This window comes from Odontomachus brunneus, unplaced genomic scaffold, assembly GCF_010583005.1.
Source record: "Odontomachus brunneus isolate Ranch 3 - 2012 unplaced genomic scaffold, Obru_v1 Obru_scaffold_040, whole genome shotgun sequence".
Taxonomy (NCBI): Eukaryota; Metazoa; Arthropoda; class Insecta; order Hymenoptera; family Formicidae; genus Odontomachus; species Odontomachus brunneus.
In genome coordinates, this window is record NW_022639490.1 from 717,951 (window position 1) to 733,515 (window position 15,565).

At 29.4% G+C, this 15,565-nt stretch overlaps 2 protein-coding genes across 14 annotated transcripts in view; one reads left to right on the forward strand and one right to left on the reverse strand.

Moving 5' to 3' along the window:
* Positions 1-7,951, forward strand: part of LOC116844194 — a 137,478-nt gene extending 129,527 nt beyond the window's left edge. For 7 of the 9 annotated variants that reach the window (XR_004377990.1, XR_004377989.1, XR_004377995.1 and 4 more), the window contains 2 exons: positions 737-2,442; positions 4,770-4,988. Coding sequence is in view for 1 of the 9 variants with exons in the window: in XM_032815409.1 (XP_032671300.1) it covers positions 7,659-7,787 (129 nt within the window). In the remaining 8 variants the exon portion in view is untranslated. Of the gene's footprint in view, positions 1-736; positions 2,443-4,769; positions 4,989-7,658 lie in introns of those variants that run through there. The other 2 variants (XR_004378002.1, XM_032815409.1) reach the window with 2 other exon arrangements.
* LOC116844192 overlaps positions 1-15,565 on the reverse strand; it is a 280,321-nt gene that overhangs the window by 104,090 nt on the left and 160,666 nt on the right. The window lies entirely within an intron of this gene.

Below are 15,565 nucleotides of genomic sequence, written 5' to 3' on the forward strand. Positions count from 1 at the left end.
GTAAGCTTTTACAGAAACTAATTCTGTATGTAAGCATGCATACTAATTCTGTATTTCTGTGTGTGTGAATTTATGTGTGACCTTATTTAAAATTAATGTACAATATTTTCAAAATTATTACTTGGTTATATATATATATATATATATATACATATATATACATATATATATATATATATATATATATATACTATTAGATTATGTACTTCTCCGGATTCTTAAGATAAAAAGAGTTAAATCATTTATAACTATTAATAAACTGAAAAAAATAGTTAGATACTGATCAGAAACCGATAAAAAAATGCTTATAAAAAAGTAAAAAACTACATAGAAACTAGTGAAAAACTGCTTTGAAACTGCTAATAAACAGGTTAAATACTGACCAAAATCTAGTCAAAAACTGGTCTGAAACTGTCTAGTTCAACTGTCCAGTTTTTGACGAAATGAGCGTCGACCAAACCAGTCAATTTCTACCCAAGAAAACTGGCTAAAAACTAGTTAGTCACCAAAAATTCCTGGGCAGTCACTGGTCAGAATCTGGTTAAATTTCTACTTGGGAAAGCGAGTGATATTGGTGCCGATTTATCTTAAGTTATGCTAGATTTATTAGACATAATCTTATTTTACACAGGATTTATTTGCTTAAAGATTTCTTTTGAATTCTGTAAAAAATTACATTGACTTGCGATGAATTTCTGCTGAACATACGACATGTGTATTTTATGTTTGTTTACAGGTTCGAAGACATCAGTATTTCAGCAATAGAATTTTAGCTGAACACCGAATGCACAGTAACATAACAAAATATCGTCGCCACAGCACAACTATGTAATGACAAAAATATTTTGTGCACCGACGAAGCTTTAATAAATTCACGTTATTAGTCCTGTCTGCAATGCATTTTTATTTAAATTATATTACATGTTACATATAAAAATACAATGAGAGAAATAGAGAGAATTATATTTCTCTTATAAGTACTTATAATAAGTACTTATAATAAGTACTACATCAGCCATGCGTCACATATGCATGTATAATACCGATAATTTTTCTTTATGTTCATATAAACAAACTAAGTATATCTTACAAAATTACGTTAATAAAAATACATATTGGAATGTAGGGAATGTTTCACTAAAACGCAATAGCGTGTTCATTATCACAAACTCTGAATACAAAGAATGAAATAAGTATTCGGAATAGTTTTACACCTGAGGAATATAAATTTTTATTAGGAAGAGAGAGAAAGAGAGAAAAAGAGGAGATACGATATCTTTTATATCACTTTTACTTAATAACCTTTTACTTTACTGATACATATCATTGCACTTCTTGCACAACTGAAAACTGCAACTAGTATTTACCAAGATATAGTGGACCATTTCACATTGATTTAGTCGAAGTCTTATTTTTAAAACGCCTTTTACAATGAGATTGATGTGAACTAAAAACGTGAGTTAGTGGAGTAGTGTTCTGCGCGTAAATAAAGATTACGGAATTTGCACAATTACCATTGCCTATAATTGAAAGCAGTTTTGTAAAATTGTCAAAATTTTGTTATAAGAATCTAAATAACACTAATTAGTTTTAACAGATAATTTATAATTGTTTTCTTAAAACAATTATACGTTAAATTATACAATGTTAAAAATTATACAATGTTAAAAGTATAAATATAACGTAACAATGTTACGTTAAATTTATACTTTTTAGACAATCTTTTAGACAAACTGTATAAAAAGCCACAGGAGAAGACAGTTTCTTTATGCTTTCAGCGCATATACTGGATATTCTTCTGTTTCGGTATTTCTTCTGTTTACTTCACTGCTATTCATTTTTTCACACGTGTAATCTTTAGTCGCGGCAATTACATGGTAATCTGCATCTTACTTGATTCACAATGCGGAAATTGCATCATATGGTGCAATAATTCTATGCTATAAATGTGAAATACGCGTTAGGAAAGCGGCAAAACACTCGGTGTAGTGAATAATATAAAGAACATAACGCGCCAAAGTGAAATAAATACGATACGCGAATACGCGGATATAGCACTTTGATTTGAGATAATAAAGAGAAAGAAATCCAGAAAAGGAGATACGAAGTTTTGAAAACACAAACTTCGATCGAATTTCGATTCAATTTATAAATAAAATCCGTGTTGTTTTTTTGTATTGCTGCAACATGAAATTTTACGTCTGTATTCTATTAGTGTTAATGGTACTCAGTTTAGTGCCAGAGGACCTTTGCCAGAGAAGAAATAATTGGAGAAGAAGAAATTGGAGAAGAGGAAATTGGAGAAGTGGAAATTGGAGAAATGGAAATTGGAGAGGAAAAAATTGGAAAGATGACTATCCTATCGTGAATGCGAAAATGTGTGCCGCAGGTGAAAGCTTCGAGATGGGACGATGTCGCAAGTTCGGGAAATAGAGTTGACAGGTAATGATATATATCTTTAACTGTCAAAGAATATGTTTAATTGTAACAAATAATATAATCTTAGACAAATAGGAATTTTTAGCGGCAAGATTGAATAATGCGCATTTGTGTTTCACAAAGTCCTTGAAGCACAACACGCAATTTAAAGACAAGTTCCACAGAAACTGAGTTTGCGTGTAATTATAACAGAGTAAATATTTTACTTAATATTAATGTAATAATTACCATTATATATTTAATTACATAATTCTCTCTCTCTTTCGGATATTTTAAAAAGGTATAATGAATTAACTATCCCAAGTGAAACATCTCAGGGAAAAACTGGTTACTGGCCAGTAACTAGACAGTTTTTACTGGCTAGGATTAATTAGACAGTTACTGTTTTGAAATTTGGTAGAAAATACTGGCTATTTTTTCATGGCCAATTACTAGTCAGAAACTAAACTTGAAAAAATAGTAAGTAAATACTGAACAGTTTCTGCCCATTAAAAACTCTGAAAATACTGTTCAGTATTTCTTTGATAGTTTTTTGTCAGAAACTGTGCAAGAAAAATAATAAGTAAATATTGGATAGTTTCTGCCCAGTAAAAACTCTGAAAATACTGTTCAGTATTTTTTAGCCAGTTATTTGTCAGAAACTATATAAGAAAAATGGTAAGGAAATGATGTGCATTTTCTGTTCAGCAAAAAATCGGAAATTACTGACGAATTTTTTTTGAAATAGTTCCTGGCGAAAATAAAATAAAAAATTATAATAAAGATGAAAAGAAATTTTTTAATAAAAATTACAAAATTTCATTTTAATAGAATTATGGTTTCGATACATATATTGTTAAATTATTTATAACTATTAATAAACTGAAAAAAATAGATACTGATCAGAAATAAAAAAATGCTTATAAAATAGTCAAAAATTAAAAACTAGTAAATATAAAAACTAGTAAAAAAAAAACTGCTTATAAACAGGTTAGATACTGATCAAAATCTAGTTAAAAACTGATCTGAAACTGTTAATGTTGTTTATATTAGCTTTAGAACCTAAAATATTACAAATTAAGCTGACAAATAATAATTATTAACATTATTTTGTTATATTATAATATAATCAATAACATATATATAATATTATTAATATATCAGAATTATTAATATGATTATTAACATATTAATAATATAAATATTTAATGTTATTAAATTAATATTATATAAATTATAAATAATAAGTAAAAGGTGCATCTTTTTTTAAGTATATTTATTCTACTTTCATTTGTGAAAACTTAAGTAAAAACATCTCAGGGAAAAACTGATTACTGGCCTGTAACTAGACAGTTTTTACTGGCTAAGATTAATTAGAAAGTTACTGTTTAGAAACTTGGCAAAAAATACTGGTTATTTTTCATGGCCAAATACTAATCAGAAACTAGACTTGAAAAAATAGTAAGTAAATACTGAACAGTTTCTGTTCATTAAAAACTCTGAAAATACTATTCAATATTTCTTGGGTAGTTTTTTGTCAGAAACTATGCAAGAAAAGTAGTAAATAAAATGGTAAAGAAATGCTGTGCATTTTCTGTCCAGCAAAAAATCGGAAATTACTGACGAATTTTTTTGAGATAGTTTATGGCCAGAAATTAAATAGTAAAAATAATAAGTAAATGTTTTGTAGTTTCTAAACGATCGTATGGTAGTTCCACAAGGCAAAGTGGACAAAAACGAAAAATAATAAAACAAAATAAAATATTATTTTAAAGATAAAAAAATAAAAAATAAATAAAAATTATAAATTTTAATTTTAATAAAATTATATTGTTTTGATATATATATATATATAGTTAAATTATTTATAACTATTAAAAGACTGAAAAAAAGTTAGATACTTATCGGAAACCGATAAAAAAATGCTTATAAAATAGTAGAAAACTACATAGAAACTAATAAAAAACTGCTTAGAAACTGCTAATGAGCAGGTTAGATATTGATCAAAATCTTAATCTAGTTAAAAACTGATCTGAAACAGTCCAGTTTTTGACGAAGTGAGCGTCGACCAAATGAATCAGTTTCTAGCAAAGAAAACCGGCTAAAAACTAGCTAGTTACCAAAAATTCCTGGGCAGTTACTGATCAGAATCTGGTTAAATTTCTACTTGGGAAAACTAGTGATATTGGTGCCGATTTATCTTAAGTTATGCTAGATTTATTAGACATAATCTTATTTTACACAGGATTTATTTTCCTTAAAGATTTCTTTTGAGTTCTGTAAAAAATTACATTAACTTGCGACGAATTTCTCCTGAACATACAACATGTGTATTTTATGTTTGTTTACAGGTTCGAAGATATCAGTATTTCAGCAATAGAATTTCAGCTGAACACTGAATGCACAGTAACATACCAAAATATCGTCGCCGCAGCCATATAATGACAAAAATATTCTGTGCACCGACGAAGCTTCAATAAATTCACGTTATTAATCCTGTCTGCAATGCATTTTTATTTAAATTATACTAAATGTTATATATAAAAATACAATGAGAGAAATAGAGAGAACTATAGTTCTTTTATAAGTACTTATAACTGCAAATCGATGTATATTCACTGTTTTCAGTGATGTTTGACTGATTCATTTTAAGAGAGCAGCATTCCAGCAATGTTAGCGAAAACCAGATACGGGAGTACGCTTTGAAAAACATCATTGGGGCGATAACCGCGCAAGGACATAAATACTCTGTATATCAACGAAGTTTCAACATAATTATGTTATTAAATCTGGTCACAATAAGTATATATTTAAATAACATTATAAATTATGCGCGTATATATAATGAACTGCGGGACGAATGACATTTTAATTTGCATATAAGTGATAGAAATAACAACGGCTTTTGACAGAAAGAACTCAAGACATGTTTTTTAAGCCGTGCCTACACATAAGCTTCACAGCATTTCGTCGATTCATTTACTCATATTCATCAGTTGATTTATTAATAACTTTTACCATCATTACGGGATGAGTAAAGACTTTTCTGTTTAACCCACTTTATGTGCAGTTTAACCCACTTTATGTGCTCAAGAATGACGTCTTATTATTACTATATTATCAACTACATCAGCGTCAGATATGCATGTATGATACTGATAATTTTTCTGTATATATTCATATAAACAAACTAAACATATCTTACACAATTACATTAATAAAAATATATATTGGAATGTAGGGAATGTTTGACTAAAACGCAACAGTGTGTTCATTATCACAAACACTGAATACAAAGAATGTAATAAGTATTCGGAATAGTTTTACACCTGAGGAAAATAAATTTCTATTAGAAAAAGGGAGAGAGAGAGAGAGAGAGAGAGAGAGAGAGAGAGAGAGCGAGGGAGAGAGAAGATAGCTTCTATTAATAAATAAGAATACACGTTAAAAGAGCGACTAGATACTCGATGTAGTGGATAGTATAACGAACATAACAAGCCAAAGTGAAATAAACGATAGGTAGATGCGCGAATATAGCACTTTAATTTGAAATAAATAACAGAAAGAAATCCAGAAAAGGAGATACGAAGTTTTGGAAATACAAACTTCAATCTAATTTCGATTCAATTTGTAAATCCATGTTGCTCTTTTGTATTGCTGCAACATGAAATTTTACGTCTGTATCCTATTAGTGATAATGATATTCAGTTATTAGTGATAATGATATTTAGTGCCAGAGGGGTGGGGGCAGAAAGAAAGGAAAGAATGACTATTGTCTATTGTCAACGTGCGTTCGAAAACAGGAGCGTCGTGTCTCAAAGGTCAGAGTTGGGATGGTACAGGAAGATGTCGGCCGAACGAGAAATAGAGTTGACAGGTAGTGATATACATCTTTAACTGTCAAAATATATATTTAATTGTAACAGATAATATAATCTTAACAAACAGAAGTTCTAAGCTACAAGACTCAATAATTCGCGTTTGCGTTTCACAAAGTTCTTGAAATTTTTTGGTTGTCACAACAAAAATATTTCGTTGAAACTAAGCCGCAACTAAATATTTTTGTTACGTCAAACAAAACATTGTCCGAACAATTAAAATTTGTTTAGATTATTCCAAAGAAATGTTTGTTTGATTCAACCAAATCGTTCTCTCTATGTCAGGAAGAATCTAAAACATATTTCGTCGAGTTATTTCTATGCGTGATAACCTCCTACCGCTTAACCGCAAATATTCTTCACAAATATTCATTCATTAATTTCTTAGTAACGATTGCAACAATAGCAAAACGATAGAACATTTTCTTGTTCAATTTAGTGAACTGTAGTCGCACATGAGCGACGTTAATTATTAGATTTACTGTAAACAATAAGCAAAAGAAAAATTCGCGGCCAAAATTGTCTGAATAATTTTACACGAGAAATATAAGCTTTTATACATAAACAAAACTTTTGAAATCAAATGTACAGTAAAGCATATGATACTTTTATCTCTTTATTGCTTTCTTGCTCAAATGCAAATACTCCCAGACAGCATAAATTACTGAAAGATGTCTTAAAGACGTCCAAAAAATATAGAACATTCTTTGGATATCTTTAAAGCATCTTTTAAGAAATTATGCTGTCTGAGTTGCACCATGTACATCGTATAATAGATTATTTTCAATTTCATTATTAATAGTACTTATTAAATCGGACAAGAAAGCGTTCTGTTGTTTTGTTATTATTGCAAAAGTACGAGAGCGCGTACATGGTCATACTTGAGATTTATTTTTTCTAATATAAGTAACATTATACTTTCAAAATTAATATTTAGTTAAATATTTATATACACGATATTAGATTATATAGTTCTTTTAATTCTTAAAGTGAAAATATCGAATTTACTATAATACTAATGATGTTGATTCATTAAATTCTCAAATCTTATGAATTTGAGTAAACTAGATATCAATAATTATTAGAATGTGGATTCCTTTCCTAATAAATTTAAGTTACACAATTTATGGCAAGGCAAAATATTTTGCACGCTTTATACGGTATATATAATACTGTCACACTTAAGTCCCGTTAAACTTATAATTCTCTTTTCATACGATTTTTATGTTGTTCCTAAACATTTTTTTACGGACTCTGTAAATAATGTCTCTAAAAATATTACATATAAGACCACAACAGATTCCAAGAATATGAAGAGTTTCGGAAATATGATGTATATTTCCATTTTATGTATGTTTGCAGGCCTGTGAGGATATCAGTATTTCAACAATGTTGACTGAAAACCAGATGCGGGGCAAAGGTCCAAAATATCATCATGACTGCAACCGCGGAATGACGAAAACATTATGTGCATCGACGAAGTTTCAATAAATTTATGTTATCAGTTCTGCTCACAATATATGTGGTTAAACATAGTAAGCTACGAATTACGAAAGATCGATAACATTACATTACAATTATATGTAATAAACCAAATCAAGTTTCAATTTACGTTCGCCTAAATGATAGAAAGAGTAGTCACTTTCACTAGAGAAAAAAAAACAATGACGTGCTTATTCGATTATATTTATTAATCAATTTCTTAATAAAAATTACAACGATAGAGCGAAACAATATAAGACTTTCCTGTCCAATTTAATGTGCTGCACAAGTATACGATTGATGTCATATCAAATAGATAAATTCTGGATATAGTTAAGGGGATGCTGAGGCCGATAACAAACTCAAAAAATCTCGATAACGCAGAGCGATCGTCATTAACTCAATCATCCTTTTCATATTTCTTGTATATACGGAATTTACATAAATGTGTGTTGTTTTGTTTCATATTCAGCGCAAAACCTAACTAGGTATGTGTAGAATTTTTCTGCTTGAAGCATCCACACTTTCAATATGTACAAGCTGCGGAACTTTTGGATCAGGCAAATGTTACGCTAACTAAAAGCTTGCAATTTTACAATTCCTTTTAAATTTTCTTTATTTTCGACACATATTGAGCAACGTTCATTAATTTTTGTACGTACTTTCATCGCATAAAGACATTTTGTAATTCCGTACAACCGACGCGATGCAAACTTTGCAGAAAAAAATGTCAGTATTCTGCCGATAAAGTTTTCAACTTCAGTACAACACTTTACTAAGAGGAATATTTACTAAGAGGAATATTTACAGCATAATCCCTGGAATAGCCTCAAACAAGAAGCATAAACGTTCTGACGTTATGAAAACGCGCAGTAAAGAAATCAGCATGCATTATCCTTATGTTTCCAGTTTTTTTTACTCAAGAATAAACATGTACAGTCAAGAGCGAAACGAGTTTCAACATTTTTTTCTTCTAACAAAGGTAGTAGTATATGTATTGTTACATTTGAGAATTATTTCTCACGGACTTACGCAGCAATCGCCGAATATATTACAGGACTTAAAATAACAATATGCGAAAGTAAATTTCATCGAGGCAACGTGAAAATATATTGATACATTCGCAATTCCGGGTTAAATCGTAGCAATAGCGATGCTCGAAAAATGGAAAAGTCTTGTGCTTCAAATATAAGAGACATCTAACGGCATAACTTAGACTGAAAGTCCAGAAAAAAGTGAGTATGAAAGTAGCGAAGGAAAAAGAAAGGGAGAGAGAGAGAGAGAGAGTGTGTCCTCTTGCGTCCTCTTGCATTACTCTCATACTTACATTTTTCCTGGATTTGCCGTTTAGCTTGTACCGTCGGATGTCTTATATTTGAAGTATAAGATTCTTCAATTCTTCCAGCGTCAATATTGCAACGATTTTTTCGGATATATCAACACGCTTTTCGCGTAGACTGGGTAAAATTTACTCCACGTACAGTCAGTTTGCGTCCTGTTATATCTGATTATCGAGCAAATCTATGATCCTCAAATATGACAATTAGATGAGTTACGAGCTTCAAGAAAGAACTAGAAAGAAATTGTTACAACAGTTTCGCTCTCGACTGTACAGATAATAGATTGTTTTCAAGTGATCGTGACTAATAGTCGTAATCTAATGACTGAGATGTCTTTAGCTATAATATCAATGTCAAACAGTGACGTGATTTGATAAGGTGCAATGAAGCTCAAACGGCTCAAAAAGAATGTGCAAAATTAATAGAATCTTTCCAGGTAAACCTATATAACATTTGTACTGAAAACTAGAAAAAGCATATTGTATTGTCCCGAATTTAAATGTGAAAACTTCGGGAGGGTATAGGGAATCGATAAACTAAGAAAAAAAGTTGTTCAGAGATATGTTTGTTTTTGCTTCGTTTCGAAAAAATCATAAAAATAGACAAACGTAGTTACTTCGTTCTCGTACTACCTTTAAAATATTATCGTCATTAAAATCGCGCGCGCGCGCGCGCGTACATCAAAACAATAATATTCCGTTTTAATATTGATGATTCGGGAAAAACTTTGATTTTTTTTACATTTCTGTCTTTTTTCTATAAATTCGCCAGTTACTCATCAGAAGCCATCGAGTGAATTCTCATACAGCAATGTTGCAACAACATTGCAGTAATGTTATTTTGCAATATTGCGATTTTATTGCAAAATGTTATTGCAACGTTGTTTTTGTATTGCAGCAACCTGTTAAAATGTCCGCTTCTTGGAATATTGCAACGCAATATTATAACAATATTGCAATATAATAAATCTGCAATAATGCAATGTTATCACAAATATTGATTAGTGTTGCATACAAGTTGCAGGAATTTACAAAATTACATAAATATTTTATGCATATATCTCTAACTTTTCTTTTATTATATGAAATATTTGGACTAAATAGTTTATCTTTGTTGTTGTACTAAATAATATTATAAGAAAATTATAATTACTGCTTCGTATATGAGGACAATAAGCAGGTGTCAACATGAATAAATAAGTATTAAATAAATACTAAAATGAAAACTACGTTTGTCTTTTTTTGCGATTTTCTCCAAAACAAAACAAAAGCGATCATATCTCTAAAGAATTTTTTTCTTAGTTTATCGATTCTCTACACCTACCCGAAGTTTTGACATTTAAATTCGGGACACCCTGTATACGTTAGTTTTTCAGAAAATTTATAATTTTCTGTGGCTCGCGTTACATACTTGTATTTTCTCTTCTAGATAACACGTACAGGAAACCGTTGGAGAGAAACGATTTACTTATATTTTTAGTAAATATGCCGTATATTCGTTCTGATATTTACTTCATTGATATCTTTCACAAATGTAGTTATTTATCGCGGGGAATAACGTTGTGTACCAATTCGGATCTTCGAATTTTGTAATTCAATTTAGTGGATTGCGTCATTGTAATTAACGTTTGTGTATATAAATAAAGAAGACGCGATAAAAAAAGCGCCAAATGCTTGTCGAAACGACGAGTGTGACGAGCGAAAGTAAAATAATTAAGTAATATGTTAAATAATATGTGAAATGCGCAAAAGTCACAGCAATTAACAAAATAATTAAGAAGAAAGAATCAGAAAAACATCGGTTCAAAGATCTCGATCCGATTTATAAAAAGAAATCTCAAAGTTTCTCCTATTGTACCAAAATGAAGTTTCTTACCGATACTCTACTAGTGATAACGATACTCGGATTGGTGCTACCGAAATCGTGCCAAGTGTGCCAAGAACGAATTTATGTCACAAGCACTACAACAAGGATCTGCTGATATTTGCTCTGGAACAAACTTTATTGTGCAAACGCTTAAAAAGAAATTGTGTCCTCCTGGCCAGTTTCCTGATTACGCAGGAATATGTCGCATGCCTGCAAAGTAAACGACATGCGGACTGGTAACTGTTTTATTAACAGCATGTATTTAGCTTTAACAATCACAATAATCTTAGCGAGCAGAAGTTCAAACGGGATAATTTAAAAAACTGGGCCCCATAAAATCCAATATAACCCTGTAAGCTTTTACAGAAACTAATTCTGTATGTAAGCATGCATACTAATTCTGTATTTCTGTGTGTGTGAATTTATGTGTGACCTTATTTAAAATTAATGTACAATATTTTCAAAATTATTACTTGGTTATATATATATATATATATATATACATATATATACATATATATATATATATATATATATATATACTATTAGATTATGTACTTCTCCGGATTCTTAAGATAAAAAGAGTTAAATCATTTATAACTATTAATAAACTGAAAAAAATAGTTAGATACTGATCAGAAACCGATAAAAAAATGCTTATAAAAAAGTAAAAAACTACATAGAAACTAGTGAAAAACTGCTTTGAAACTGCTAATAAACAGGTTAAATACTGACCAAAATCTAGTCAAAAACTGGTCTGAAACTGTCTAGTTCAACTGTCCAGTTTTTGACGAAATGAGCGTCGACCAAACCAGTCAATTTCTAGCCAAGAAAACTGGCTAAAAACTAGTTAGTCACCAAAAATTCCTGGGCAGTCACTGGTCAGAATCTGGTTAAATTTCTACTTGGGAAAGCGAGTGATATTGGTGCCGATTTATCTTAAGTTATGCTAGATTTATTAGACATAATCTTATTTTACACAGGATTTATTTGCCTTAAAGATTTTTTTTGAATTCTGTAAAAAATTACATTGACTTGCGATGAATTTCTCCTGAACATACGACATGTGTATTTTATGTTTGTTTACAGGTTCGAAGACATCAGTATTTCAGCAATAGAATTTTAGCTGAACACCGAATGCACAGTAACATAACAAAATATCGTCGCCACAGCACAACTATGTAATGACAAAAATATTTTGTGCACCGACGAAGTTTCAATAAATTCACGTTATTAGTCATGTCTACAATGCGTTTTTATTTAAATTATATTATATGTTACATATAAAAATACAATGAGAGAAATAGAGAGAATTATATTTCTCTTATAAGTACTTATAATAAGTACTTATAATAAGTACTACATCAGTCATGCGTCACATATGCATGTATAATACCGATAATTTTTCTTTATGTTCATATAAACAAACTAAGTATATCTTACAAAATTACGTTAATAAAAATACATATTGGAATGTAGGGAATGTTTCACTAAAACGCAATAGCGTGTTCATTATCACAAACTCTGAATACAAAGAATGAAATAAGTATTCGGAATAGTTTTACACCTGAGGAATATAAATTTCTATTAGGAAGAGAGAGAAAGAGAGAAAAAGAGGAGATACGATATCTTTTATATCACTTTTACTTAATAATCTTTTACTTTACTGATACATATCATTGCACTTCTTGCACAACTGAAAACTGCAACTAGTATTTACCAAGATATAGTGGACCATTTCACATTGATTTAGTCGAAGTCTTATTTTTAAAACGCCTTTTACAATGAGATTGATGTGAACTAAAAACGTGAGTTAGTGGAGTAGTGTTCTGCGCGTAAATAAAGATTACGGAATTTGCACAATTACCATTGCCTATAATTGAAAGCAGTTTTGTAAAATTGTCAAAATTTTGTTATAAGAATCTAAATAACACTAATTAGTTTTAACAGATAATTTATAATTGTTTTCTTAAAACAATTATACGTTAAATTATACAATGTTAAAAATTATACAATGTTAAAAGTATAAATATAACGTAACAATGTTACGTTAAATTTATACTTTTTAGACAATCTTTTAGACAAACTGTATAAAAAGCCACAGGAGAAGACAGTTTCTTTATGCTTTCAGCGCATATACTGGATATTCTTCTGTTTCGGTATTTCTTCTGTTTACTTCACTGCTATTCATTTTTTCACACGTGTAATCTTTAGTCGCGGCAATTACATGGTAATCTGCATCTTACTTGATTCACAATGCGGAAATTGCATCATCCGGTGCAATAATTCTATGCTATAAATGTGAAATACGCGTTAGGAGAGCGGCAAAACACTCGGTGTAGTGAATAGTATAAAGAACATAACGCGCCAAAGTGAAATAAATACGATACGCGAATACGCGGATATAGCACTTTGATTTGAGATAATAAAGAGAAAGAAATCCAGAAAAGGAGATACGAAGTTTTGAAAACACAAACTTCGATCGAATTTCGATTCAATTTATAAATAAAATCCTTGTTGTTTTTTTGTATTGCTGCAACATGAAATTTTACGTCTGTATTCTATTAGTGTTAATGGTACTCAGTTTAGTGCCAGAGGATCTTTGCCAGAGGGGAAATAATTGGAAAAGTGGAAATGGGAGAGGAAAAAATTCGAAAAATGGCTATCCTATCGTGAATGCGAAAATGTGTGCCGCAGGTGAAAGGTTCGAGATGGGACGATGTCGCAAGTTCGGGAAATAGAGTTGACAGGTAATGATATATATCTTTAACTGTCAAAGAATATGTTTAATTGTAACAAATAATATAATCTTAGACAAATAGGAATTTTTAGCGGCAAGATTGAATAATGCGCATTTGTGTTTCACAAAGTCCTTGAAGCACAACACGCAATTTAAAGACAAGTTCCACAGAAACTGAGTTTGCGTGTAATTATAACAGAGTAAATATTTTACTTAATATTAATGTAATAATTACCATTATATATTTAATTACATAATTCTCTCTCTCTTTCGGATATTTTAAAACGGTATAATGAATTAACTATCCCAAGTGAAACATCTCAGGGAAAAACTGGTTACTGGCCAGTAACTAGACAGTTTTTACTGGCTAGGATTAATTAGACAGTTACTGTTTTGAAATTTGGTAGAAAATACTGGCTATTTTTTCATGGCCAATTACTAGTCAGAAACTAAACTTGAAAAAATAGTAAGTAAATACTGAACAGTTTCTGCCCATTAAAAACTCTGAAAATACTGTTCAGTATTTCTTTGATAGTTTTTTGTCAGAAACTGTGCAAGAAAAATAATAAGTAAATATTGGATAGTTTCTGCCCAGTAAAAACTCTGAAAATACTGTTCAGTATTTTTTAGCCAGTTATTTGTCAGAAACTATATAAGAAAAATGGTAAGGAAATGATGTGCATTTTCTGTTCAGCAAAAAATCGGAAATTACTGACGAATTTTTTTTGAAATAGTTCCTGGCGAAAATAAAATAAAAAATTATAATAAAGATGAAAAGAAATTTTTTAATAAAAATTACAAAATTTCATTTTAATAGAATTATGGTTTCGATACATATATTGTTAAATTATTTATAACTATTAATAAACTGAAAAAAATAGATACTGATCAGAAATAAAAAAATGCTTATAAAATAGTCAAAAATTAAAAACTAGTAAATATAAAAACTAGTAAAAAAAAAACTGCTTATAAACAGGTTAGATACTGATCAAAATCTAGTTAAAAACTGATCTGAAACTGTTAATGTTGTTTATATTAGCTTTAGAACCTAAAATATTACAAATTAAGCTGACAAATAATAATTATTAACATTATTTTGTTATATTATAATATAATCAATAACATATATATAATATTATTAATATATCAGAATTATTAATATGATTATTAACATATTAATAATATAAATATTTAATGTTATTAAATTAATATTATATAAATTATAAATAATAAGTAAAAGGTGCATCTTTTTTTAAGTATATTTATTCTACTTTCATTTGTGAAAACTTAAGTAAAAACATCTCAGGGAAAAACTGATTACTGGCCTGTAACTAGACAGTTTTTACTGGCTAAGATTAATTAGAAAGTTACTGTTTAGAAACTTGGCAAAAAATACTGGTTATTTTTCATGGCCAAATACTAATCAGAAACTAGACTTGAAAAAATAGTAAGTAAATACTGAACAGTTTCTGTTCATTAAAAACTCTGAAAATACTATTCAATATTTCTTGGGTAGTTTTTTGTCAGAAACTATGCAAGAAAAGTAGTAAATAAAATGGTAAAGAAATGCTGTGCATTTTCTGTCCAGCAAAAAATCGGAAATTACTGACGAATTTTTTTGAGATAGTTTATGGCCAGAAATTAAATAGTAAAAATAATAAGTAAATGTTTTGTAGTTTCTAAACGATCGTATGGTAGTTCCACAAGGCAAAGTGGACAAAAACGAAAAATAATAAAACAAAATAAAATATTATTTTAAAGATAAAAAAATAAAAAATAAATAAAAATTATAAATTTTAATTTTAATAAAATTATATTGTTTTGATATATATATATATATA